General features: G+C 52.6%; 3 protein-coding genes across 4 annotated transcripts; 2 read left to right on the top strand and 1 right to left on the bottom strand.

Moving 5' to 3' along the window:
- The first annotated feature begins 28 nt into the window (after positions 1-28).
- FCN3 (ficolin 3) lies at positions 29-5,888 on the top strand. Its single transcript, XM_090056766.1, has 8 exons — positions 29-169; positions 341-451; positions 905-958; positions 1,237-1,281; positions 1,949-2,076; positions 2,457-2,586; positions 3,629-3,763; positions 4,243-5,888. The coding sequence occupies exons 1-8, from the start codon at positions 67-69 to the stop codon at positions 4,488-4,490; spliced, it is 954 nt and encodes a 317-aa protein (XP_089912892.1). The 5' UTR covers positions 29-66; the 3' UTR covers positions 4,491-5,888.
- Positions 5,889-7,656: 1,768 nt separating this feature from the next.
- LOC149859260 (heat shock 70 kDa protein 1A-like) lies at positions 7,657-9,677 on the bottom strand. The gene has a single exon (XM_090057911.1). The coding sequence runs from the start codon at positions 9,675-9,677 to the stop codon at positions 7,725-7,727; it is 1,953 nt and encodes a 650-aa protein (XP_089914037.1). The 3' UTR covers positions 7,657-7,724.
- Positions 9,678-11,936: 2,259 nt separating this feature from the next.
- On the top strand, positions 11,937-27,902 carry FAM76A (family with sequence similarity 76 member A). 2 transcript variants are annotated; one of them, XM_090056764.1, is made up of 10 exons: positions 11,990-12,176; positions 12,461-12,525; positions 13,584-13,638; positions 14,273-14,425; positions 15,368-15,525; positions 16,477-16,563; positions 17,244-17,375; positions 22,533-22,668; positions 23,293-23,394; positions 25,833-27,902. In XM_090056764.1, exons 1-10 carry the CDS (start codon positions 12,096-12,098, stop codon positions 25,917-25,919), a joined length of 1,056 nt encoding a protein of 351 aa, XP_089912890.1. In that variant the 5' UTR covers positions 11,990-12,095; the 3' UTR covers positions 25,920-27,902. The 2 variants fall into 2 exon arrangements, with proteins under 2 accessions (XP_089912891.1, XP_089912890.1); XM_090056765.1 differs by lacking the exon at positions 17,244-17,375 and having other exon boundaries at positions 11,937-12,176.

Genomic DNA, 27,902 nt, shown 5'->3' with positions numbered 1-27,902 from the left:
TCCCCGTCGCTACTTAAGGGCTCAGGGCAGAGCTGCTCACGTCGGAGGCGGCTGAGGCAGGGCAGGATGGCGCTGGGGACAGGGCTGCTGTTGGCCCTGGTGCTCGGGCTGGTGGCTGGTGCTCCGCAGGGCGTCTCTGGACAGGCTGCAGAGTCCAGCAGCTGTGTCCGTGAGTGGTGGCGGGGACTGGGCTATCGGAGCTGGAGCGAGCTGGGAGCAGGGGTGTCTCAGCCCAGGGTGGGAGCGGCGAGGGCGATTCCCCGGCCCCAGGGATCAGCAGGACAGTGCCAGGCTCTGCACGCGCTGGCCTCCCCCTGACCAGCTTCTCGGCCTCTTGCAGAGCTGAAGGACAAGGCCATCTTCTTCCAGGGCCAGCCGGGGATACCGGGCGTGCCGGGCACCAACGGTGCGCCAGGGACCAGAGGGGAACCCGGGTCCCAAGGGCCCCCAGGTAAGGGGTCGCTAGCCGGGCTGGGCCAGGGGAAGTCTGGGGTTCTAGCTCTGGCTGCCTCTGGGATGGACAGACAGGCACCGATGAGTGCACGGACAGAGGTTCGGTGCCAAACCGAGGACAAAGCGAGTCTGGGGAGCTGCGTTCCCCACGTGCAGGAGAACGGGCAGTTTCCGAGCCCCTGCGACCGCACGGTTTGCGTTGGCTTCCCCCCGCCTCAGTGCAGCCGGGACCCACGTTCACAGGCAGCCGGCCTGGGACCCGCTCGCTCGTCCGGCCGTTGTCTGGCCGCGGCCGCGGCCCACCCGCCCTGTGCTGGATCCGAACCCGGGACCTAGGAGCCAACGCCTCTGCCACCCGCCCAGCCTGCTCTATCCCCGCCTGCCCCCGCACAGGGTCTCAAGGCAGCCGGGTCGAAAGGTGAGCATGCCCTTCTCCGGTCTCTTGTCTCAGGTGAGCCAGGCCCCGTGGGCCCCCCAGGGAAGACTGGCCCGAAAGGAGATAAAGGTAACTCGAAGGGGGGAATGGGAGTCAGGGAGGGGTCCTGGTGACACCACGGTGCTCCCCGCACATCCCCTCCGGGGTCTGGGGTCTCACCTGGTCCTCTGCTCGTGCTGAGAAGGACGCAGCCCCCAGCCCCGCTGCGGCTCCCCCAGTCGGCATCAGTAGCCTCGTCGGAGCCGACCATCCCCTGCAGGGAGAGGAGCGAGGCTGTCCTCGCCCCGGGGAGATGCGCGCCTTGCCCCCCCTTGCCCCGTCACACCTCTGCTCACTCTCTCCCGCAGGGGATGCATGCGGTCTGCCGGCCCCCGACAGCTGCTCCCAGACAGGTAGGCGCCTTCCTTCTCTGCTCGCTCAGCTCCCGGACGGACCCCAGGGGTTGCCAGGACCATCAGCCCCAGAGCCACATGTCGAAGGCCAGGGGTGCTACGGACTGGCTAAGGGACCAGCTCCAGTAGCTGGCAGGATGGAAGAGCGCGGCTGGATACTACCAAGGTGTCCTGCCCCTTGCACACCCGCTGCGCCAAGCTCTGCCACATGCATCCCCCCTCTGCTTCCCGCGAGCTCCGGGCAGCTGGGATCGTTCCTGGTTTGCAGACCCAGAGCAACACAGGTCACCAGCTGAGGTTTCCCTGAGGGCCTGCCTCTGGCACAAAGCAGCCCCGAAGTGACTCATCTGACCCTCCCCTGTGCCCTCTCCGGGCATCTGGCAGTGGGATTGCAGCTGTGCCTGGGTACAGCTAGCCTGGAGAGCAGCAGGGCTGTGGCATAGGGTGCCTGCCCTGGGCACCTCCCCTGTGGCTGCAGCTCAGGGCTCTGGGTCACAGCTGGGGCAGGGCCAGCCCCAGCCACGGTGTGCGCGCCCGCCGTCCCAGCCAGCATCCCTTCCCGGGACCCGGGTGCAGGAGCAGGGCCTGGCTAGTCCTGAGGGCAGCAGAGAACCAGTGACCCCCTTCCCTTGCCTCCCTTCTCCATCCGCAACGCTCCCCCGGCCAGCTGCCAGGAACTGCAAGGAGCTGCTGGAGCAGGGCGATGCGCTGAGCGGGTGGTACACCATCCAGCCCCAGCCGGGGAGACGGCTGACCGTCTTCTGCGACATGGAAACCGATGGCGGAGGCTGGCTGGTGAGTCCAGCGGCTGCCCCGGTGTGGGCTGGCAGGGGGGAGGGAGGATGCTGGGGTGGGAGCGGGGCAAGGGCTTGGCTTCCAGGGGGGCTCGTTAGGGTCCAGGAACAGGCAGCCAACTCTGGTCTGTTAGGCTTTCGAACTGAACCCACCCGGTCTCAGCGAGAGCATCTGGGTGCTGGTGGCACCAGGTACCCTCGGAGCATGCCACGCCTTGGGTGCGAGAGGCCTGGGGTCAGCCCCTGAGCTGGGGAAGGGGATCTGCAGAGCTCGCCGGGCTCACCGGAAGGTCCCCTGGCCACGAGCATCGCAGCCGGCCGTACGGCGCTCAGCCCCCTTCCCCGCACGTGGCCTTTGCAGCTCTCCCCGCGCTCTCCCAGGTGTTCCAGAGGCGCCAGGACGGGTCAGTGGACTTCTACCGGGGCTGGCAGTCCTACAAGAGGGGCTTTGGGAACCACGCATCCGAGTTCTGGCTGGGCAACGACAACATCCATTTCCTCACTAGCACCGGTAAGGAGATGGAGGGGCTGCGCCAGCCCCCGGGAAGGCCGGGCAAGCTGGGGGCTGCACTCGATGGAGCTGCCAGCTCCCTCCTGCTCCCTCTGCCTGGAGATGGACCGTGCTGGGAAGATCCAGGAAAGCGAGGTGGCACCGGGGCGTGCTCTGGGCCTCAGCATCTCCTCCACTGAGCAAGAAGCAGCAGGGGCCGGACCCCCCCGGCGGAAAAGGCCGGTGCCAAGCTGCAGCGGGCAGGGACAAAAGGACTGTTGTAGAAGCCACCTGCAGCGGCCTGTGCCGAAGCCAAGGGCCAGCTACCAGCAGAGCCGGCTGGGCGCCGAACGTGCTGAAGAGTCCCAAATGGGTTTTGCGGTTGGCTAGCAAGGGCAGTTTCTAGGCAGTGTGAGGATCCCTACGAGCTGGGCTGGATGGAGCCTGTTGCATTTGTGGGGCGGCTCCATCCTTGCTATTCCCCTGCGATGCTGAGAAACAGGAACTGCCCTGTCCCGGGTGCCCAGTCTCCCGTGTCGCACCAGATGCTGGAAGGGAATGGGCTGGCTCTGACAAGGTTTCCCACCCCAAGTCCTCTCCCACTTGCAGCCTCCAGCACTGGGGATTGCTATGACCTGGGCAACAGCAGCAGCTAGGAGTCCTGCCTGCAAACCAGCGCCTGCTGCCTGGGCGCTGTGCAAAGGCAGAATGAAAACGTGGCCTCTGCCCTAATCGGCTTGCAAGCATCCCCTCCGGCCAGAGACCGTGGGTACATGCAGGCAGGGAAAGGGGAGGGGGTAATGAGGCCGACTTGGCCAGTGAGGCAGGCTGTTGTCTTGGCAACCCAGCACTTTAAGGGCTGTGAAATTGTTTTCTGGGCATGGTGAAAAACAAGTGTCCAGCAGGCTAGGGGGTGGGCTTGGGGGTTTTCCTCCCCCCGACCCACCAAGCAGGCTAATGGCATTGCAGGCGGGTCTGCAGTCCCCGTGGTGGCAGGGAGAGGTGGCGTCACCCCCACGCCGCTCTGCTGGGGACTGATGCCTTGTTCCCCCTCGGGCACCAGACACGCACCACCTGCGGATCGACGCCAGGGACTTCAACGACAGCGCCACGTTTGCCACATATACCAGCTTCAAAATCCTGAGCGAGCAGGAAAAGTACGCCCTCGCCCTGGGCTCCTTCCTCGACGGCAACATGGGTGAGTCGTGAGCGAGGGCCACTCCGCGGGTGACCTGGCACCAGCTGCCGGGCACGGTTGGCTGGGGCAGGGGTGAGCAGCTGGGCCCCGGTGTGCCAGCCTGGCCTGGTGCCTGTGCCATCTGGTTAGGGCAGGCGGGAGGCCGTGGGACTGGTTCCACTAGTGGCTTCTCTGAGGTTTGAGCATAGACCGGGAGGGGCGAAGGGTCTGTTGCATCGGCAATCTCAGGCATGAGGGCTGTTACAGACAAGGGTAGCAGGGCATGTAGCTATGGACATAAGCCACAGAGGAGAAAGCCTGGTGGGCACCACCCCAGAAAAGAGTGCAAAAGCTGCTCTGCGTATCAAGAGCAACCAGCAACGTAGAGGCAAGGCTCTGCTCTCACTGCAGCCAGGGATGGCAAGAGCATCATGAGCTTGCGCGCGAGAGAAAGTCCAGCCAGGCCAAACCACATGGCATGCGTCTCCTCCCCTCGGCAGGAGACTCCTTGAGCGGACACAACAAGCTGCCGTTCTCCACGATGGACAAAGACAACGACAACTATGAGAACAGCTGCTCCATCCTCTACAAAGGCGCCTGGTGGTACGGGAAGTGCCACTCCTCCAACCTCAACGGGCTCTATCTCAAGGGGCAGCACAGCACCTTTGCCAATGGGATCAATTGGTCCACGGGGAAGGGCTACCACTACTCCTACAAGTACGTGGACATGAAAATCAGGCCCCAGTAGGCAGAGCCTCCGGGTTGGGAGCTGCCTCTCTGCGAATGGCAGGGTGGATGCCCGGCTGGCAAACGCCCCCTCTGCTATGAGGAGAGGCCAGCTAGGCAGCAGCCTGCACTTTGGTCTTGTCCCCAGATCCTGGTGCAGACTGAGGCATCTCTCGCCCTCCACTCCCAAGTTGGGAGTCTCCCCTGCCCACATCCAGCACCCTCCCTGGGGCAGCAAAAGCCCCCCTAGCTCCCATTGCAGTCTCCTTAGTCCCGGCTCCCCTGCTGTAGGGCTCGGAGTTGCAACTCCTGGGGTCTGTTCCCACCGACTTGCTCAGTGACCCCCTTCTCCGTGCCTCAGTCTCCCCAGCTGTAACTTGCAGGTGATACCATCCTGGCTCAGACCTGACTAGAGTCCAAGAAGAGGCTATGGACATGCAAAGTCTGACTGTGCTAACAAACGCCTAACAAGTGACCAGGCTGCTTGGAGGTGCCTGGGCAGAGGTGCTCAGTCTTTCCCCCAAGTGGGTCCTCCCTTGCTCGCTTCTCCCTCTGGTACTCTGGGGGCTCCGGGCAGTCTGTGTGCATGGCAGTGGCTTCAAATGCAAGCCCTGTGCTTCTATTAAAGAGGCTCCCACTGCTGCTAACCTGCTGCAGTCTCCCTTCTCCCCACGCTTTCCCCTGCCCCCTCTCCATGAAGCAGGAGAGCTGCTCTTGCCATTAATGAGCAGACCAGGGGCTGAGTTGTTTTCCACTCCAGCTCGTATCCTTTCCCTGAGTGCAGCCCCCCTCCTTATCCCGCATGCCCACAGCTAATAGTTCAGTGCTGCAGACTTAAGGTGGAAGCAATCCTCTGTCTCTGTGCCAAGCTACTGCAGTTAAGGTCGTCCTGCTGACCTCTGCCTGGGGCTCTGCCATCGTGAGCGATAGCCTGCTTATTGCGGACTGGGCACAGCTTCCAGCAGGGCCCAACACCCACAGCGGAGGGACTGATGTTTTTCAAGAGATCTCAGCACAAGCCCTGGCATGGATTCCCCCGAGAGCAGCTGAGATCTAAACAGTCTGGTCCCAGCTGTGGGTGTGAGCCCATGCGGGCTGGCCCGGCTCACTGAGGCTAGTGATCGGGGCTGGGCTTCTCACTTCTCTCTCTTGCAAATGAAGTTCTGCCGTGTTTAGAACAAGTTTCTATATGATGCTTTTTTTGTGATCACTCGCTCGAGCGCTTGCTGTTGACTCCAGAGGCACAGGTCCTGTTCCGCGCCTCCAAGCCCTCTGCCCTTTGCTCCAGCCAGTTGGAAGACAAGTGATGAAAAGTCTTGCCAAACTCCCTGAAGAAGGGTGTTTGTACCCAAAAGCTTGCAAAGAACAATTTTCCCCAGCTATTTAGCTGGTCTAATAAAAGATCTCACATTTACCCAAAGAACCTTGTCTGCCTGTGTCCTCAGACCAACACGACTATAACCAACAATGCTTTTCAAATGCCCCTCACTGCAACAAGGGGTTGTATGCAGGACCCCAGCAACCTCTCCCCAACAGGAGCTCTGTGAGCACCCACAACAGGTACAGAGAATATGAACATTAGGTTAGGAATGGGAAGATATGCCAGTATCCTGGAATAGCAGCACGAGGTCCCAGCTCCAGGGAGGACCAACAATTCATGCCTCAGCAGGGTACCTGTTGCACTAAGAAGAACTGGTCTTCAGTACTTGAGATGCAGGAAGATCATGCACAGGTAGGAGGATTCCCCCCATGAGAGGGCAGCATTTCACAATGTTTTCTTGTTTTCTTTCTCTTCTTGGTCCACTTTCTTTTGCGATTGGCTGGGTTGATGTTGGAAGGAGGTCTTTAAGTAGTCGCAGTAGGATGCGCGCTTGAATTTACGTTCTGCAGAGGGAGAAGAGCATCAAGAAGAAATAATCTGGAGCTCAGATTTCCAGGCATTTGATTTTTGTTGAAGATAGTGAAACACAATTTTGCACATCGCAATGCGACATGTTATACTTTGAACTTGCACGTTATAGTCTGAACTTATCACAGAGCATGGAGATTGGGTTGTGCAGTGTTGTGGGTTTGGTTTTTTTTTTTTAGGGGCGTGGGAAGTGTGGTTGCCTCAAACATTTTTCACGGGTCTAAAAATTTGATGCATGGAGGTGCAGCAGAAGAGGAAGGAAGCAGAGCAGCTAAAGCAGCGTTTTTCAATCTTTTTTCATTTATGGACCCCTAAAAAACGTTGAATGGAGGTGTGGAGCTCTTTTTGTTAGCGTGGGTATGCACATACTTGTGATGGATCAACTTTTGCAGACCCTTTAGGCAAGGCTGCAGACCTCCAGGGGTCCATGGACCACAGGTTGAAAACCACAGAGGTAAAGCATCATTTTGGGAAGGTTAAAGAGATCAGGACTGTTTAGTGGCCCAAGAAGGCAAACTAGAAAGGACTTGTGTGAAAGGAGTGATGTTCCCAGACCTGTAGAGCCACACCTGCATGACAGGCCATAATCTGGAATGGGTGGTTGTGGAATTACTCTAGATGTATGCTAGTGTAACTGAGATCAAACGCTGATCCTTATTCTGTGAGCTTCAACAAGTCACTATAGCTTTATCCAAGTGCAACTAAAACCGGGATGTGCCTCCTGCATTTGCAGCTAAAATGTTCTGATGGGGGAGATCATGCTAAGTTGTCCATGGAAAAGGACAGATTTCTTATTGCAGTGGTGGACAAACCATGGTTCATGAGCAGCGTTTCACTCCCTGAGACTTTAAATGTGGGCCCTGGAGAAAGAGCAGCAGTCTGATACTGTGCACAGATCACAGCCTCTGGGGCATGCATCTCTCAAAATGTTTGTGTCCTGTGGCTCTGGGTTGGGTCAAGATTTTGGTCTGCAGCTAAAAGACCTAGGAAGTTTGGCCACTCCTGCTCCATAGGTTTGACATCAAGAGCTCACTGCCTGGTCCCTGCAGTAGACAATAAGCTCAGAAACATGAACCAAGACCAGGATTCAAAAGTCCACCTTTGGATGAAAGGCAACAGGAACCTGCTCAACCTTCTCTTAGGTTCCTTTGAAAATCCCAGCCCTTGTGCCCTGAGACTTACTATTTGCCCATTAATCAATAATTACACCCATATGGACAAGTGTGAGAGGCAGAATTTATTGAGGCTGATGGTTGTTAATTCATGGAAGGGGCCCTTTATTAATTGGCTATCTTGGGTGGTAAATCCGGGGCCCAAATAGCATCCAGCAAGCCCAGCTAGGACTTCCTAAGGGTAGATCACAGTGGTGGTTTGGGTAAACTGGACGGTCCAGCTGCAGGTGGTGACCACAAACTTATTCGGCCTTTTCCTGTTGATCCCTGCTGCGCTGCTACCGAGGGACTTCGGTCCTGACACTGATGGTCCCGAGACCATCTTCATTGGCCCTGACCTCCTCTTTTTCAGCCATCTGGCTGGACTCAGCCAGGAGAGAGCCTGCTGGCATTTCTCCACCATCTTCTTCTTGGCTTGCAAGGTGAGGTAGCACAGGATGTCTTCTGAGGTCCGCTTCACGCTGAAAGCGCAGGACTGGAGGTAATTCTTGGTGACTAGCTTCCACTTCTGCGCCCTGTCTTCTGCTTGGTATTTCTCATGGTCCGCCGCTAGCTTCTGCAGCTCGTCTCTGCTCAGCCGCCCCTTACGGGCATCAACAGTGATCGGGCTAGCGTTGCTAGAAGCCTTGTCCCGGGCAAACACTGTCAGGATGCCATCCGCGTTGATGTAGAAGGTCACCTCCACCAACAGCATGCCACGAGGGACAGGGCAAAGGCCCTTCAAGAGGAAAGAGCCAAGGAGGTGGTTTTCCTCAGTGGTCGCCCCCTCCCCTTGGTAGGCTCGGATGACGAGGTCAGGCTGGTGGTCGTCAAAAGTGGTGAAGGTCCGGGTGACCATGACGGGAACGGCCGAGCAGCGTTTGATCAGGGTGTGCATCTTCCCTATGCCTGCCTCGATCCCCAGGGACAGGGATGCTATATCCAAGGCAAGCAAGCTCCGGGTGACCTGTGACTTGTCCTCCACGAGGATGGCAGCCTGGACAGCTGCCCCAGAGACAACGGCTTCCTCGGGATTAAGGCTTCTGTTCAGCTGCCGGCCTGCAAAGAAATCCTGGAGCAGCTCCTGGATCTTGGGAATGTGGGTGGAGGCGCCGACCAGGATCACATCGTGGATCTGGGCTTGGCTTAGACCTGCATCCTGCAGCGCCCTGTCTGTGAGCTCCAGAGTCCTCTGGAAGAGGCCGGCACACAGCTGCTCAAACCGGGCCCGGGTGATGTCTGCATGGAAGTTGATCCCTTTGTACAGGTCGTCCAGGCGGACGCTGGCTTTCCCATTGGAGGACAGCAGGCGCTTGGCCGCCTCGCAGGCCATCCTGAGCCTCCATACAGCTCTCCTGTCCTGGCTGATGTTCTCCCGATGCTTTTTAAAGAATTCTTCTACGAAGAAGCTCAGCAGGCGGTTATCGAAATCATCTCCGCCAAGGCAGGTGTCCCCTGCCGTGGCCCTCACCTCGATGATGCCCCCATCCATGGTGAAAACGGAGATGCTGAAGGATCCTCCACCCAAGTCGAAGATGAGCCCGTTGCGTTCTTTGCTGCTAGGGTTGTCTAAGCCGTAGGCCAGGGCAGCTGCTGTTGTCTCGTTGAGGATCCTCACTGTATTGAGGCCAGCAATGGTCGCGGCGTCTTTGGTGGCCTGGCGCTGGGAGTCGTTGAAGTGCGCTGGCACCGTGATAACAGCGTGGGTGACGGGATGTCCCACGTAAGCCTCCGCCATCTCCTTTAGGTGGCCCAGCACCATGGCAGAGATCTCCTCTGGGAAAAAAGCCTTCTCCTTGCCCTGGTAAGACACTTGCACCCAGGGCTTCTCATTCGCTCTCACGACCTGGAAAGGCCAGAATGCCACCTCCGCCTGCACAGCTGGATCCTCGGAGCTGCGGCCAATCAAGCGCTTGGCGCTGAATACGGTGTTCGGTGCGTTGAGGGCTGCCCGGCTCTTAGCCTCCTCTCCCATCATCCTCCCGGTCTCGGTGAAAGCCACGCAGCTGGGCACGGCGCGGGCGCCCTGGTCATCGCGGATTATTTCTACCTTGCCATCCCGAAAGACCGCCACGCAGGATTTCGTGGTACCCAAATCGATGCCAATTGCAGGTCGTTTCAATGCAGGTGGGGGTGACCGCTTCTGCATGATGGCAAGAGGGTTTCTCTTTGTCAGCTACAGGTTGGGAACTTCATAAGTTCCTAAAGAAGGTCTGATTTCCCTCAAGAGGGCTGCTAAGCTGTCCAGTGCATGAGGTTTCTTCTCTGCAGGGCTGCTGGTAGCCCCGTCCCCAGGACCCTGCCTTCTCACCTGGGCTAGACGCCCTTCTTCTTGGCTGCCTCTCTCGATCAATGCCATCGACGGCCGTTGAGTGTGCTGCAGTGACTTCACAACAGATGTCACAACAGGAATGGGAGGCTGCAGCCAATCATGGCTCTATTTGTTTTATCATGCAAGGCTCTTCTGTTGACCGTAGCAACCACCCTGGGAGGCAGCAGCGATGGCGATGAGAGACTCGATCCCTCCTGTTAAGCCCAAGCTCGGTTCCTAAACTGCACCCGGAGAGGAACGTAATAGAGATCAAAACCTCATGTGAGAACGAGGTGGTTTTGTACTTTCGGAGCCAACCAGACACCTGGAAGTCACTAGTCGCTTGAAAAAACCCCTTGATCCAGAGTTTTAATGTGTTTTTTCTTGGGGGGTTGGGGAAGAGACAATATATTATGCTGTGCTTCACCCCCCAGACCACTGCACGAGTGCTGGGTGATCTCTATGCAGCCACTGCTGAGCCTGTTACACAGCTCCCATGCTCCAACCCAGAGGCAGCTGCATTTTGGCACGTGATGAATGACCTCGACAAAACTTTCTCACAAGTTGGCGAAAGCCATATAATTCCTCAGAAAGCATGGGGTATAAAGAGTCTGAAGTGGAAAGCTCTGTTCATAACACCCTGGTGAATCTTGGAATGTGAAGGAGAACGAAAGGTGAGACGAGCTTTCTTTGTCAGCCCGTGCTCCCCGGCCCGCCGTGCAATCCATCAAACTCGTTACCAATTCACTCCAAACCATCCGCTGCTTTTGGTCCAATAAGGTCCCAAATTATTCCTTCCTTCAAAGTGCAAAGAGGCTGTAGCGTCTTGACCCCCCACTCCCAGCACCCCGTGAATACAGTTTGCAAGACCGTGAACAACTCTGAATAGTCCACTTCAGCGGGGACCAACGTGAAGCCGGAGCAATCAAAACGCTTCCTTACTGAATTCCCTGCAGTAGCAGCCTTTTTAAAAACCCTGCTGTTTGATTGATTAGCCTTTTTTCTTTAGCGATTTTAATTGCCGTGACAAGCTGGGAGCTCAAGTTTGGCATGGAGCGAGACACCTCTTTTCCTCGGGCAACTCAAGACGCTTGGAAGCCCTGCTGCGTGCCACGACGTAGCTTTTCTAGGAGGAACAATCCCGATCCGCCTCCGTGCTCCTCTGCTCCCCAGGGAAAAATGATTTCCAATGCAGCGTGGCCTTTGTCCATCAGGACCAGAGCTCAAAACAACACCACCCCCTCCGCCGCCCGGGAAAGGGCCGTGGCGCAGCCGCGCTCGCTCGTCCCTCGACCACGCGGAAAAGCCGGGCTGTACACGCACGGCCGAAGGGCCGTGTCCCAGGTGTCAGGTCTCCCGCGCGGGAGGGGGAAGTGGGAGTGACACAGCCCCATACAGCACCGGAACCACACACACAGCGGGGGTGGGCAACACTAGTACGTGTGACACTGGGGAGGTGTGCCATTGGGGGGGTGACATAGGAAGGGTGTGAGATGCTAGGATGCGCGTGACACTGGGGGGGTGACACAGGGAGGGGTGTGTGACACTAGGATGCGTGACATGGGGAAGGGGTGTGGCACTACGACGTGTGTGAGACTGGGGGTGACACGTGTGGGTGCATGACAGTGGGAGGTGTGTGACAGGAAGGGGTGTGTGACACTGGAACATGCGTGACAGGAGTGTGCATGACGTGGATGTGTGTGTGTGACACTAGGATGCGTGACACGGGGTCAGTTACACTGGGGGTACGACATGGGGAGAGGGGTGTGACACCAGGATCTGTGATATGAGGGCGGTGACACACGGGTGACACCGGAATATCCCAGACGGTTAGAACGCGGGTGACTCTACAGGCCCAACCCCCGCCCCCATCAAAGACCACTTCCGGGTCGCCGCGCGCGCGCCGCCGGGACGCTTCCGCCTCGCCGTGGTCTCGCGAGACCTGCCGGCGGGGCTGATTCCCCCCTTCGCGCCGCGAGCAGCCCGGCTGGGAGACCTTCCCAGTGACGTCAGCGCCGCCCTGCTCGCCGACGCCCGTCCACGAGGCCCCGCCCCCCTGGCCGAGTGGCGTCGCGATCCACCAATGAGCAGCACGGCTCCTCCTGAGTGACGTTGGCGGCAGCCAGTGAGCAAGGCTGCTGGGCGGGCACAGCCTCTCCCCCCCCTCCCCCTACACACACACACGCACACACACTCCGGCCACAGCCCCCCCCCGCCCGGCCTGGGCGAGGCTGCTCCTGTCAGCGAGGGCGCAGGATGGCGGCACTGTACGCTTGCACGAAGTGCCACCAGCGCTTCCCCTTCGAGGCGCTCAGCCAGGGCCAGCAGCTCTGCAAGGTCGGGGGGGAGGGGATAGGGAAGAAGAGGAGGAATGGGGTGGGGGAGAGGAGGTGGGATAGATGAGGGAGGGAGATGGAGGGGTAGTGAGGGGGGAGGGGATAGGAAGGAAGTGGGGGAGGGGAGGGGGGATAGATGGGGAAGGAGATAGGGAGGAAGAGGTGGGGGGAATGGGGTGGGGGAGGGGAGCGGGGATAGAGATGGGGGAGGGCATAGGAGACCCTGGGGGCAGCGGGGGTCTAATAGCAGCGCTGACCGTGGTGCAACGTGTCCTTCTCTCCCAGGAGTGCCGCATCGCACACCCCATCGTCAAATGTACCTACTGCAGGACCGAGTTCCAGCAGGAGAGGTAAACGCCTCCCCGGTGTAAGCGCGGGATGCTGAGGAATGGGTGGTTCGGGGGTCTTTCACACACCTCTACAGCGTTCCCATGTCAGCAGCCCCCCTCCGCCGCGGGGACCGCTCGGCCCCCTGTCCGCATCAAGGCGATGCTTGTTGACAGCTCTGAGGCTGCTGTCTCCCCTCGAGCTCATACAACACCGGCAGGCTAAAATGGGGGCTCCCTTCCCATTTATCCCACCGCAGTGCTCAACGTGGGACCTGTGAGTGTCCACTCCAGCAGGCTAGTTGGCCGTGACAGTGTGGTTTCATCCACAGAAGAAGCTGGCAGGGTCCTTGCTTTTTGGCATTTTTCCTGGTTGGTGCTGGATGACATCCATCCTTCAGGGCAATGCCTGGATGCTGTAGCTATCAGGTGTTCCTCATATAGATCGCTTGACGCACTCAAGTGACTCCCCTGTAAAGTGTGTACCGTTCCCAGGCCCTGCACTTAAAACCATTAATGCGTGGTACTCCGCTTAGTTTTAAAACCCTTTTCTGTGTGTCGGATAATCTTTGAAGAAAAGACGCGAGCCTTTCCAGCTGCAGTTGAGGGTAGGGGACTGGAGGTACTGCGCAGTGGTCCTGTTTCCCCCCCTGCATGAATGGCCCAAACAAACTTCCATCCTAGCTTGTGTTCACGGTGCAATTCCAGTGCTGAAATGACATGGTCGCTGGTATTTGTCATGTCCACGACTGGTTAGGTAGTGACCAAATAACTCGCTTTGATCCAAATCCAACTGAGATCACACCTGCAGAGTTGACAGCCTGATATCTTCTGAGAAGGCCTAAAAATAAAAGGATCCCTTTTGGTAACCTGGAAGATTATTGTCAGCTAGGCGGGAATGACAAAAATCGGCTTTGATATCGATGCTGGCTGGGAGCAAGGTAAATATAAAACTCCTGCAAACGGAGTTGTGTGTTAGGGGAAATTCAGGACCTAACTGCAAGAGGATTAATTTTGCACATAAATTGTTCCAGCAAAATAATGATTTTTTTTTTTTTGTAATATGTGTTTTGTTTTAACAGCAAAACCAACACAATATGCAAGAAATGTGCTCAGAACGTGAAGCTATATGGGACGGTAAGTGCTAGGACCTTTCCCTTTCAATCCTGTGACTTAACACAGTGTTTCTCCTATTGCCCATCATCCCAGAAGATCCCAAAGCTGGTTTCAGGCTGTCTGTGGAAGGTGACACATGAACTGTGACACGTGCTGGGGTGAAATGTGGAAACTGTTTGTTGTAGTGTATAGCAAGCAGCTCCTTGTCTCGGGTTAGGTTAGTATAAACTTTCACATGCCCAACGGAGCTACGAGGGGGATTAAAGGAAGCCAGAATGCAGTTATATATCTAAATTAGAAGTCGCCCAAGAAACAGAGACAAACCTTTCTTCCCCTCTGGACTAGATGCAAAGCAGAGGTCCTGACTCTGTGAAAGGTTTCATGGCACTTTGCGCAGAATCAGGGTGATTCAGGTGTCCTGCCTAATCGTGGGGTTTCAGTTCCAGACTCTGCTCCTGGGCCTGACTAGGTACATGTGCAACTCCTGAGTCGGTGTTGCAGTATTAGTTTAATGCAGGAAAATAAGCAAAGATGGCAGCATTTGGAATGAGAGAAAAGAGCCTTGCATGTATCTTCTATATTTAGAAAGCTGCACATATGTTCTGCAATCTTAAAACATTACTGTATTGTACTTTATTGCTGTGTCTTTTTAAAGCCAAAACCGTGCCAGTACTGCAACATAATAGCGGCGTTTATTGGCAACAAGTGCCAGCGCTGTACGAACTCTGAAAAGAAGTATGGACCACCACATTCATGCGAACAGTGCAAGCAGCAGTGCGCGTTTGACAGAAAGGATGACAGGAAGAAGGTGAGTACGCGTGTATAGGATGATACTGATATTTGGCTGGGGTGTTATGACCCCAGCACTCATTCCTGCCTGGGGGAGGGGGTCAGACCTGATGATCTGTTTAGGTCCCTTCTGACCCTAAGCACTATGTAACTAGGAACTGGAGTGATGGAAGGACCGATTGCCACAACGGGTTCTTTTGCATGGAGTGAGAGTTTTGGCTGTAATAACTCATACTGGCTGTAATATATTTCCTGGGCTACCTGAGAAAGATGTGAGATGTATGGTGAAACTGCTCTTTCAGCATCTTAGCTCCTTCATCAGACTTCATGCTGAAACTCCTCTTGAATTTGGGCTGAGGATAGGAGGGGGCACAAATGAGAAGGGGACCTTGCTATGAAATGGGACCAAGGGTCCTCAGCTTTGTGCAAAGTGATGTGTCCTGCCCACAAACATGTTTCATAGCCCTGATCCTGTAACGACTTGCATGTGTTCTTGATGCCCTGCGAGCAGTCCCGAAGTGAAGTGCTCGTACAAGTTTTTGCGGGACTGGGGCCCTGTGTTGCATCATTCAAACTTTCTACTTGTTCTTGCCGTTTCTATGTGCAGCAGCAGTGCTTGGGTTTCCCAGGGTGCCCACCTAGGTACAACTGTGGGGCTTTGACTTGATAAACACCCCAGTTTGTGCAAGTTGTGACTTTGATTCTAGAACATCCAAAAATCTCAACATAGGATAGACTGTAGTCATGCTGAGCTTTTGTCGTTGTTCATGGTGCTGCTCATGGCGGTGCTGAATGCAGTCATCATGCCTCCGAAACACTTCAGAGTTGCCTCAGATCATTGTTTGTGCGATCATCTTGGGCCCATAAACCCTGAGGATATTGCTAATGCACTGTAGGCTCAAGTTGTAGGCAAGATATGAGGGAAATCCTCTCCTTGTTGCCTCTTTGCCTTCCCTCGCAGGTGGATGGGAAGCTGCTGTGCTGGCTGTGCACATTGTCATACAAACGGGTCCTACAGAAGACCAAAGAGCAACGCAAACATCTCAGCAGCTCTTCCCGGACGAGCCTCCAGGAGAAGGAGCAGTACAGCAGGATCAGCGGTGGCAGCCATTACAACAGGTAACTTGTGTGAAACTGCTGCTGCAGGCACTTCCTCCCAGCACTTGCATCTTTGGGCTAAACCTGTGACACTCCCAAGCCACATATGACTCTTAGCAGAAGATGTTAGCAAATGCTTTTTTGCTGGATGCAGTGGGATGTCTTTCTTGCAATCACAAATAAAGCAATATATGCGCTATCCATCACTACCACTCATCATTATCTATCACTGTCGATCGTCACTAGGGCTAAAGAGGCTTGTGGCTTTTAAAGTACCTGAACTGGAGTGCATTTGGTACGTGTCGGGGCATGTATTTTGCTGTGCGTCTTCAACACAGGACTAAATGTTACTGTACTAGAGACACATTTCTGAGCAGCAGAGCAGGAGAACTGCATGCTTCCTTTGCCACCCTTCTGAATACCAGCAGGAAGCATGGCTTAGACCTCAGTGCAGGGTAATATTTTTTTATCTAACTATTCATCTTTCTAAACACTCTGATTCTCATTAGTATGCAAACCCAGTTTTGCTGCAAACTTCTTATAATAACCAATGCTTCTCGGGGTTTTCACAGCAGACTCAGCTCTGGAGCAAAGCCACCTGTTTACAGAATGTCCCCTGTCTAGTTAGTGAGTTTTCTCATAGGAAAATTAAAAGTAAACTGTATTTATACAACTAATGAGGAGTGTGCCTTAAACCATGGGGTAAGTTTGCTATTCTGGCTGGCTGAAAACAGGTACCGAGAGGTGAAAATGATTTGTTCCAAGTGACACAGCCAGTCAGTGGCAGAGCCAGGGTTAAAACCAGGGACTTCTGATTATTCACCCTTGTACTCTGACCATTGTTTGGAGAACTCCCTTGCTGGGCTTGGAAGTGTGGGATGGTGTTTAATTGCACCTCTTTCTTATGGGCCGGGGTGATGTTGCATTTGCAGGCGTTCTCAGTTGTGACATCTTTTTTTCCTACCTTCCCAGCCAGAAAACCTTATCCACATCTTCTATTCAGAATGAAATTCCAAAGAAGAAACCCAAGTTCGATGCCATTTCTGCCAACGGTGACAGGTGAGCCAGGTAGCTGGGGATGGTGCAGGGGGGAGGGGTCTTGCTTGTTTGAAGCTGGTGTCAGAGAGAGTTCAGTGCAAGTAGCAGGGTGTGTTTCCGATAGAAAGGGGGCTCTCAAACTGTGGGACTCCAAGGGGCTGCACCAGCAGCTTTCTGGGACCCAGTGGGCCAGCCCTACCTGGGACATGAGACCTACATGTGGAAATCAGAAGGCAGCCATCAGTTCGTACCTGCAGGCATAGGAAATGACTTGTTGGTTGAGTTCACCAGCAGTGAGAAACCTGCAGCGGGTTCTGCCTTGTCCTCACCTTGCAGGGCCAGGGAGAGGGTGGCCACAAGCTGCATTACAGAGATCACATCTGAAATGGGGGCACTCCTGAGGCTAGAGCCTTATCTCTTAGAATAATCAGAAAAAGGGCTAGAGTAGGGGACAGAATCATTAGGTGAGAAAACAGACAGGTCACCCATCTTCCCCGCTTGTCATGAGCGAGGGAAAATGATAAGCAGCTTTGGAAGCAGTGGGCTGAGTTCTGCCAGAGCAGCAAGCCTGCAGCTCCGTGAGCCCTGAAGCCTGCCATGGCAGAACAAGGCTCATGAGCTGTGTCAGGAGATGGATATATTATTTTTTTTACTCTTGTACATGCATATTTTCATTCCTCCCTTTCCTCTCTGATTCTCAGCGTTCCTTCCTCTCCCGAGATGCTTTGCCCCCCTATCCAGAGTGCCCCGTCCGTGTTGGTGCAGTGGGCTGCTTCCCAACAGAGTCTCGGTGCCCATCATTATCCTGTTTCTCAAGGCACTGACAACCTGAAGTGAGATCACCTATTGTTTTCTCCCCCGTTGCCCTCCCTCCCTGGAAATGGCTGCGCCCGTGGAAACTGTCCCTGTCGCTGGATCTCCTTCCAAACTGCATTGAATTGGGAGCGTGGACCACAGCGTAGGCTTGTTAGTGCTGGGGAGCCTTGTTAAGTCTCTCCAAGTAACTGGTAATTACTCGTCATCCGTCCTGGAGCGAAGTTGCCTCTGTCCTGCAGACGGCTGCCGTCCCATGGTCTGGGGCTGGTCACAGCAGAAATTCTGAAGCATGAAATTGAGCTTAAAGAATTCTGGAGGGGTGCAGTGATGGCAGAATTCTTCAAACTGAATTGAATGCAAATTAAGGCCGAGGATTGATGTTGATTGAGTACCACGCCTCATTCCCTTGGGCAGAACAGGTGTGCCACCTACAGTAGCAATGGAAGCTACCCCCTAGAGTGGACTCTTGTTTCCTTTGCACCTGCTGGGGCTGCCAGCCAGGCTGTGAAGCATTGTCACCGTGGAGTTTTCCTTATATCTGCTCGCATGAGGCTGGATTGAGACCCAAATAACTCATTTCAGTCTCCATGCTAGCTCTGAAGCCAGCGTAGAAGCAAAAAGCTCCACACCCTAAAATCTGTTACTAGTTGACTTGCATTGAATTAGGCAACTCGTTTCTTTTCAATTTGTTCTTGCACCGGGCCTTGTCACTCCAACTTTTGGAGGCTTGGCAAGTTGTGGGTCTGCCCGCAAACCTCTTGTTTTCAGCATATGTCCTTAGTGAGTTAGGCAGAATTCATAGCTGCTGCTACTACTGAGCTCTACCTTGTACTGTGCGCTGTACGTGACGGAAGTTGTAGCCATGTTAAAAAGACCGGTGGCTGCATTGCTGTCAAGCAGCAGTAATGTTTAGTGGGTAATTAGGTTTAATCCTGAGTTCTGATTCTTTGTAGATTGTACAGAGATTTGACTGACTACAGGGTGCAGACCACAGGCCAAAACAGAGCCCAGTAGGAACAGCTGCATTGCGGTCCTGGCTTTGGGGTCCAGTTAGATTGCTAGTGCAGCCTTTATATGGGCAATATTTGTGTGTCCCTGAGCTGAATTAACTTGGGTAACAGCTCCAATATGGCCCACCTCATCTGCCCTTCTCACCTTCTGGAGGCTTTCTATCATGTGGAAATTCTTGTATTACATTGAGCCCCTAAACACTCTGTGGGATTGCATGTTTGTGATGATTATTTCTGGGTTCTCCTGCTCTGTCCTGTGGTTTGGGGGTGGCCAAATGACTTTTGCTTTAGCTCTGTTACAATTTCATGTAACTGTTGGCTGTTTTAGTGTTAACTTGGGAGTGATATTTGCTGCAGATAACGCTAAGAGACTTAATGGTTCTGGCAAAAGGCTCAGCATCTTTCCCAGTGAGTTCTGTCAGTGCCCATTGGTACCAACCTGCAGCAAACCCTACCTTTCCAAGTTTCCCGGGGTCCTTCAGTCCAGTACTCTCCTACATGTCTCACCCAGTTCTCCTGGTGTCTCCCATATTCACTTGTAGCACCTATTGCTATTGCATCCAGAGCCACCTCACACAAGTTTGCCAAGGCACCTCTATCCTGACCTACTGCATCCCTTGCCTGGCTTCTCTTTAGCAGAGGCTGCCACATGTGGTCTTTTGATATAATCAAATGTTCATGGTGGATTGAACTAACAGCACCACACTCCTTTCACTGGTGTCCACACTCAGAATCCAGTTCCAAGGCATGACAGGCCTATGCACTGCCTTATTGGTGCCCTGAGTGAACCTTTTAGAATAGAAGGGCCTAGATTGCCTCTCCATGAGCCCTGAGAGACATGCGTATGTAGCTGAGCAGTCAGTTTTGTTCAGTGGAAATATTCCTGTTTGTACAAGTATGCCATGCCTGTGCTTTAAGTACCTAGTGGGCATGATTGCACTGCCTGCTCTGTAAAACAGGCCCAGGGGGAGCGACCATTTCCTCTAAAAGTGTTTGTTTTTTATCCACAGTTTTATGTCTGGGGAGGATGTGTCTAAGGCCTTTTTGATGCAATTTGAATGTTGGCCCGTTGTCCTTGACAGCATCCTTTAAGTCAGCCTTGTTTCAATATCAGAGTCCCCAGACAATGGAAACAGCCCTCCAGAGGTGTTGAGGGCAGAAGGCTACAGCAGACCCAGACCTGGGCTTTCACAGTTTCCTTATTGTGTGCAGGGATTGTTCTTGTTAAACGGATGTTCACTGATTTGTTTGCTCTGTAGTCTTCTCATGCTGAAGTCTGTAGCTGGCTCCCTCACTTGAGGTCAGGGAGAAGGGATCTTTTGATTACTGACTCAACTTCAAAATGAAGTTCTGTTCTTTGCACCTTTTGGATTATTTGTGGGTGCATCTTGCACCCAGATACGAGTTGGATACATGGCCATTTTAAAATATAGCAGAAAAATTACACCTGCTCTCTCTTTTCTAGGCACAAAAACCAAAGGATGGGTGAGACCCTATATCTTTACTCCCAACTTGCCAATTCGTTAAGGGTAGAATAGGGTGAGAAAACAGCCTCAAATTATTTGTCCTTGCTGAGGGGGCAGACATCGCTCTTCTCCAGTCTACTTTTCTGTTTTAATAAGTGTTTTGGTGTGAGAGCAGATGCAGGGAGTGGAAGTTTCCTGAGCGAGTTGCCCTGGGAAGTCGGCAAATCTGGCACCCTCTCTTGCTGCGGGACTTGGCAGGAGGGAATCCCTCGTGGCCGAGTAAGGAGGATAAGCGCAGGCTTGTTTTCAATTGGAAAGTTTTGTGAAGAAGCTTTTCTTCACCCACCCTCCCAGAACAGGCTTGGCGTTTCTTCCTCCGTTTCTTCTCATGCCAACATGCCTCAGTGGTGTGCGGTAGCCGGAAGCTCTCCTTCAGAGAACAAAGGACCTGAGGGTTATATTAGTGCCTTGGTCACCAGTGAAGGCACTGGAGGCTGCTCTGCTTTTCCAGGCCAGGAACCTCACCCTCCTAAGTAGAGGCAGGCTGCTGCCACACTGAGTCCACAGTGCTCTGGGGAGAGGTGCCAGTTTGGGGGTGGCTCTTTGTGCCTATGGAGCTTTAGACATTTGAATCTGTGCAACTAAGACGGCCTGAAAAGCCACAGGCAAGGGCAGGTGGTTTGAACAAAGGGGGCTCTGCACTGAGGGTAGGCGTGAGTTACTGACATGATGTTTTTTTCCTGTTCTTGTCCACGCCAAGCATTTACCATTGGGTTAGTTATTGTGTTCTAATTTTGTGCAGGGTCCTGCAGATATTGACTGCCTTGCCTGGGATTCATTTCCAACATTTCCTGGTCTGGTCTGTGACCTTTATGACCTACACCAGTGGTGCCCAACTCATCCGGCCATATGAGGCCAGTCCGTGGGCCCAATCCGGCATGCAGAGCTGCGTCATCTGGCCTGTGGGAATTGTTACAGGGCTGGAAATTAGATGCTAGGATGAGTGATGGCAGTGTTAATTGCCACAGGCCCAGGAGGTGTGGTAATTAATGCTGCTGCTGCTCCCCTGCTGCCAAATTTCTGGAGCTAGGGGGAGCCCCATAGGCTGGGTCTGTCACCCCTTACCTGCATGACTCTCATTGTTGAATTTTTCCTCTTAGGCTTTTCCTCCCCTGTGCATGGGGAGTCTTTCTCCATCCCCTCCTTAATACTATACCTCATCATTCAAACTATGTCGTATTAGATCAGTGTATTTTCCAAGTACCAAAGAGATTCCAGACAAAGTAAGAAGCAGCCATTTATATTCTTGTTCCACAGATGGGAAAACAGGCTGAGAATAGTGATGTAACTGGTCTAAGACCCAGGAGCAGGTCTGTAATGGTGAAGTGTAGGGTCTGGATGCATCGTACCATGCTGCACTTGTCTTCTGATGTATACAGCCCTGCTGTAGGGACATGGGGCACCTACAGGCTTCATCTGCAAGGCACAGCGTCTTGTTGTTGAGGCTGTGCTACACATTGTGGCTTCTAATCACCACTTCTGCGGCAGTTATGTTACTTAATAATAAGCAGACTGTTTAAGCCGGTAGGATGCTGGGTACAAAACTTTACCACATACTTTATTATTAAAACTTTAACATTTTATGACAGTATCACTTTATCCATTATTGCAACTCATTTGCACCAGTGGAATGCTCTGAAAAGGCAGCCGGACCCAGAGTTATAGTAGGTGATGGCCGGATCCTTAGGCGAGGCAAGCTTCTGGGCTGTTGACTGTCTCTGTTCAGTGGTTGTACAACACAAAGCACTGTTGGATCCTGAGCCATGATGCGGTTCTAGGCACTGCTGCGCTACAAAAATAGTCCAGTTGCCGTATGTGTTGGTAATTTGTAGGGAGACTTCATGGATTACCAAAAGTAAAGGAGCATCTCTTGTCCAAACAAACTGTCAGCCAGCCAGCTAGCTCTATAGAGCCAAGCGTCTGTTTCTTCTTCACTCCTTTCTTTGATGTGGTAACAAAGCCTCTTCCCAAATTGCTGCACCATGGTGGGAATCAAACTACAGAAATCCTAAAGCATTGCTTCCTGCAGATAGCTCTGACTATAATCTAGGCATCCGTTTTACATTGTTTGTTTAACTTGGGGGTTATTTGTCTTTTTTCCTGCTCCATTTTTTGCCATAGTCGTGATTTGCATTTAATGAAAGGGATTTTTTCCCCCAGACATGCAGTGACCTAAAGAGGGTTCCTAGGTGGTTGCGTAAAAGTTTCATTAGCACACTGATTGCATTCCACACCTCCTGGTTTGAAAATGGTTGATTACTGCAAATAGAAAAGCCGCAGACACTGGCTTAATGGTTACCAAACGTCTGTAACAATCCTGTGTCCTTCCTTGCTGACTGTGTCACATTAAACTTGCTGTAGCAGGTAAATCCTGTCAGGCCTCAGGAAATCAACCACCGTGCAGTGTTGTTCTCTACAGATTCCCAGTGATCTGGAGACAAAGCTTTAGGTAATACTCAGAGACCAGGAGTAGGTTATGCCGGTGAATGGATGAGCCTGTTCATATGTAGCTATTCAAAACGAATCTCTTCTATATGTGCCATGCCATCCGTGTGTGGGTTTCCATATGTCTGTGACTAGAAACGGTTGTGATAAAATCCTTTTTTCCTCCCCCCCAACCCTTTTTTTTTTCCTGCAGTTTTTCTCCAGACCTTGCCCTGGACTCCCCTGGCACAGACCACTTTGTTATTATTGCCCAGCTGAAGGAGGAAGTGGCCACTCTGAAGAAGATGCTGCACCAGAAAGATCAGATGATCTTGGAGAAGGAAAAGAAGGTACAGTCCGTGCTGCGCTCCCGCACACTGCCCAGGGGATTCAGAACAGCTTCTCCTAGCAGCAGCATTCAGAATAACACATGCTGCTTGCACCACACAGCAAAAGGGTTAGTTCAGTCTTGCAAACCCCACTGTCATGTAGGTATCATTATTTCCGTTTTAAGTAGAGGAACTGAGGCATAGAATGGGTAATGGCCTTTTTTCAGAGCCTGGCAGAAGGAACCCAGAGCGGTAGGTGTTCAGCACCTTTGGAAATCAGGCCGTGAATTCCTTTTCCAAGGGTGTTACCAAACATGGACTCTAACCAAGTGTCCTATATGGATCCCATCACTGTAGCACTCAGTAAAGGTCTGCAGCTTCTGAAAGAGTCTTGGCATTACCCCAAGACACTATCATTGATGCATTTATTACCGAGTCACTTGAATGACCTTAATAATAAAAGATACCACAAAATGAATCCTGCTTCTTGCATATCCCCTGGACCATAACTATTACTACAGCAACATGCCCGTTCTGAAGGTGACTTCTGCAGAGGTTTTTCCAGACCTGGACACCTTTTCAGTGTGCAGGTCATTGGCCTGGTCTCCTTTGTCCTCACTCACCTGCTGTTTCATTTCTCCTCAGATTACAGAGCTGAAGGCTGACCTGCAGTACCAGGAATCCCAGATGAGGGCAAAGATGAACCAAATGGAGAAGATGCACAAGGAAGTCACAGAGCAGTTACAGGTGATGCCATTTGGGTTTTAATTTGCTGAACTGCAGTGTTCCTGGGAATACCTGAGAACACTCAGTCACCTCATGAGCTCCTACACATCTGGCTCCACTAATGCCTCTCAGTCCTGCAGCCCTTGCACCCCTCCATCCCAGAGCTCTGCTTTTGCCTCTCAGTATCAACCTGCTGCAACTTCTCTCAAATCTTTATCAGGTCCCCAAAAGGCATTGCCAGGGTACTTTTTTATTGTTGTTGCTGGACTATATTAATATTGTGAAGAAGTCCCTGAGCTGGTGGGGAAAGTCCAATTTGTGTTCAGAGGATGGACTATCAGCTGCAACAAATTCTGGTCTGCAAAAGATTGGGCCACAGGGTTATTTTCTAAAACAAGAAATTGGTCATTGCGTGCAGAGTTCATCTTCTAAGTTCCTCTTTCTGGAGTTGGCAGTGGTCTAAATTTCTAGCAGTGAGGGTGAGGATGCAACACAGGCCCAGGATTCACACAAGAGAAAATATCCTTCCCCTGTGACCATAATCACCCACCCAAGTTTAATAATTAGAACATAGGACAAGTATTGTAGCTTACAGGTTCTGTCTGAAGACAAGTGCCTGTGAGGTCCTGCCCACATAGGCTGGGACAGGATTTGAATCCGGTCCATGATCTTAGTTTTGCGGTGGGTGGGATGGGGCTTGACAATTTTTCTTTTAGAATTGAGGAAGTGGGAGACACTGGATGGCTTGGAAGAGCTGGTGATGGAATTAGAACCTGGCGTTTTGATGTTGGTTTCTCCACGTCAGCAGTGACCCAAAATTGCTGTCATCTGCAGCCCATTAAATGGCCCATGTAGAGTAAGAGAGTGCTGTTGTTTTAGTTCCTAGCAAATGATTGCCCATCTCTCATGTTGCCGCTAACTGGTCACCTTTTATCAGTATTCTCAGCTGAGTGGCCATGGGCTAAGCACAGACTGATTTTCATTTTCTTGCTCAAGATGATCCCTCCAGATCAGGCCAAAAGCACATTGGTGGGATAGTGCTGAACCTGTTTTGTGGCTAGAAGACATTGCCCTTCCAAGCTGTCAGTCAGGCACCTTGCAACAGCCCTAACCGTGCTCAGTTTGGACATAAAAGGGCAAGATACAAATCCCTGACCTGGTTTATTCCCCAGTTTCCCTGGTATTTTTGGGTGGAGGCCTGTGTGTGTGTGAATCTCTGTGCTGCTTGTACTTGGCTGTCGGTGGGACTGCCCAAAACCTGTTCTTTCTGAGTTCTACACGTCAGCTGTCCTTGGCCGAGACCTTGGAAATTCTTTATCCGACGGCTCCAAAATAAAAGTTCAAACCCTCTTGGTGTATTGCAGGTACCTTGAAGTCGTTGTGAGATTTCCCCCTTCCTTTATGTGTCGTGTTCTCTTGGTTTTGTTGTCCTCTCCAGGGTGAAGGGTGTTGTCTGTAGGCTCACCAGCTGCAAAGGGCAATGGATGCTCCAGTGCTGGTGCAGAGACACTCTGGTCTCTTGTTTGAGATCCATCTGTCCAGCACCGCTTGAATCTTGGCTCATGCTGTTTCTTGGCTGTCCTGTGACCCAACGGTGAAGGCAGCGGCTGCTTTCTTATTGGGATGTCCACTCAGTGCAAACAAAACCAGAACAGCCATACCTGCCTTTCTGTGCAGAAGCTGCTAGGTTTATCTCTGCTGTGCCAACAAGATCTGCGGGCAGCCAGAGGGCTTTTCAGCATGGGGAGAGGTGGCTCAGGGTTTGGGGATGAGAGACTTAGAGCCTGTCACTTCTAGGTCGCTCTGTTTGAATCCAGGCCACGTTGCATTGACTAAAGGCCATTGCTCCTCTAGCCCCCCAGGTGCTTTGTGATGTTTTCTGTCTCATCCTTTGTTGGGGTGCACTGGGATCGCAGAACCCACCAGGACAGTGCTGCACCCCTGGGAGTCTTCTTGTTGGCAGCCTCAGTCGAGAGGCCCATGGGGAAACAAGACAGGAAAACTGATGAAGCCACTCCACTATGGGGCTGGTCAGAGTTGAGATGGGTGCAGTGCAGAGGGGGTCTGCAGTGGCTTTCTGCCAGCAGGGTATAGCATGGGGCCTTTGGGCTCTGGAGCTGTGAATCCAGCACGTGTCATACAAAGTACCTGGGGGAGGGAATGAACGGCCCCTCCCTATCTGATCTAATAAAAATCTGTCATGCTGCATGCTGGAAACCTGCAGCAGTCAGATGGTGCCCTCCCTTGGCCAGGTACATTGTGGTGAAAGAGCCCTCGACGCCGCAGCTGTTTCCAGCTGGGGGAAGCGAACTACTAGACTTGATGAACTGAAGCTGCCATCAGTACAGCACCTTTTGTATCCTCGTTCTGCATCCAAGAAGCTAGCAGCTCCTCCCCTGGTACTTCTAGCCTAATGCTGTTCCATGCCATTAAAACACCCCTTTTCACTGTGTTTCCAGGCCAAGAACAGAGAACTCCTGAAGCAAGCAGCTGCCCTGTCCAAGGGCAAAAAGCCTGAGAAGCCGGGAGCAATAACCTCCCCTTAAAAACAAAAAGAGACTGGGAGCTTTCCCCAGCATTAGCCAAGGAGCCTGGCTAGCAGCCTGCCTGTCCTGCTGGAACCCCCAACCTCAGATTTGTTACGATCCTATTGCTATGGACTTGATGGAAACGCCTGGTGTGTGTTGCCTTTCGACAGCATGCTTGAGTGTGTCCGGTTATCTGTTGAATCCTGTTATATATTATAGCTGTTCTTGGGGAGAGGTGCTCCTAGGCATCCTACTTCCCCCATGCTCCAGAACAAATGCTCACGGGAAGATACTTGTTTTCTAACCAGTTGTTATCACTGCCACCCCATATGTAGACAATGGGGGCCTGTAGCATTGGAGATTTCTACTCTCTGATGCGATACCTGCTGCTCTGGGGCACAGTGCCTCACCAGCTGTTTTTCAGACATGCCAAGAGCTCTGTGGTGGGAATTTTATTTCAGAGTATTCTGTTCCTCTTTTATCTGCGAGCCCTTCTCTCCCTTTCTGAGGACGGAGGGCAAGCCGGCATGTGGGAGCTGGAGTCAGTCCATGTCTCGGGAGCACTTCCAAAATCTGAGCTAGAATTTTATCTTGGGGGTTTTATTTGGGTTTTTTTGGCAAACCAGACTGCCTGCGTTGATTGCTTTTGGTGTGGGACTCCTAGCAGAATAACTGTATCTAACCCCCTGTGTCTCTATGGGATCCCAGTTGTAACAGCTGGGATGTCAGGTCATTTGACTGAGCTGGCATAAATGAACTTCTCTGGGACTGCCCAACATGAAGAAGGTTACTCCCCCCTCCATAGCCTTGCTCCAGTTTCTCCGCTTTCTTCTCTTCATCACTCCTTATCGCTGGTTTTTATGCCTCTTTCCTTGATATCAGGAGTAGGATCAGGTTAGTTCTGAGAGAGGTATTGCAGGGAGCAATGCCCCAAAGCAGGAAGTGTTTCTTGGGTGCTGGACAGAGACGCCCTATCCCCCTTCCCCATCAAAGCCAGCAGGGTAAAAGGGCAAGAAGGTTCTCTGCAGCGAAGATGTGCTTCTCTAAAACACACCTGCTTCTGGGGCAAGGAGACCCAAGGTGGTTTCAGCGAGGTCAGCAGGGATGAACCCCCCCACCATCCACCTTCATCGGAGCTGAGACAAGGTGAACGCTGCAGGTGCCTGAGCTCTGTGCTTGGGGCGCTGAGAGAAGGCGATAAAAATCAAGCTGCTCTTAGGGAGGGAAACCTAAGAGCCGTGCCTGCTTCCTCCATGAAACGCCAGCAGTGAGCCCCACTGTGGTAGTGCGAGGAGATATCTCAGGGTCCGGTACTCCCACCGCGAGGTGGGCGGTGGGGAGGGAGCCTTTAATGGGTTAATCGCTATCCGAGGCAAGGAGCCTTCAAGCCCTCTGGACTGGGCCAGCTGCTCTAACAGAGTTTTTATAAATCTTTTTAACTAGAGAGTTGTGGGGTTTTTTATTTTATTCTTTTTTTAAACAAAGATGATTTTATTCAAAGGCACTTTCAGATGTTGGTAGCTTTGGGCATGGAAGGAACACACTGAAGCATTGGGTTTGTTCTTTTTATTTTGCTTTCCAATTTTTTTTTTTTAAGAGACTTGGGATGCTCAAGAATCGTTGCACTCCGCCAGAGTGCGGCAGCAGGAAAACGCGCCTAATTTTATACTTCATGTCTTTTTAAAAGAAGTCTGAACTGTATCAATAACATTTTTAAAAAGTGGGGACTTTTTCTTTTGAGTGTCCCTCTGGTTACAGAAATAATAATAGAGGGAGAAGGACCCTGTACATAAAATAATGTTTTCTTTTCTCTCTCTCTCTCTCTCTCTCTCTCTTTTTTTTTTAATTGTGAAAACTTGATCATGCAATTGAGTAGCTGATGATTTGTAGTAATAACGTTGTTCCTTTGTATGTTTGTAATAATGGAGATTTTAAAGGGATGCTTTGATTTGTACAAAATTCAGACAAATGTAAAAGTGTTTAAAAGCATACTCCTCCTGA

The sequence above is a fragment of the Crocodylus siamensis genome, chromosome 7 (assembly GCF_052110815.1).
Source record: "Crocodylus siamensis isolate JL-2025a chromosome 7, ASM5211081v1, whole genome shotgun sequence".
Taxonomy (NCBI): domain Eukaryota; kingdom Metazoa; phylum Chordata; order Crocodylia; family Crocodylidae; genus Crocodylus; species Crocodylus siamensis.
The sequence above is the reverse complement of the archived record's forward strand: the minus strand, read 5'-3'. Positions and strand labels throughout refer to the sequence as shown.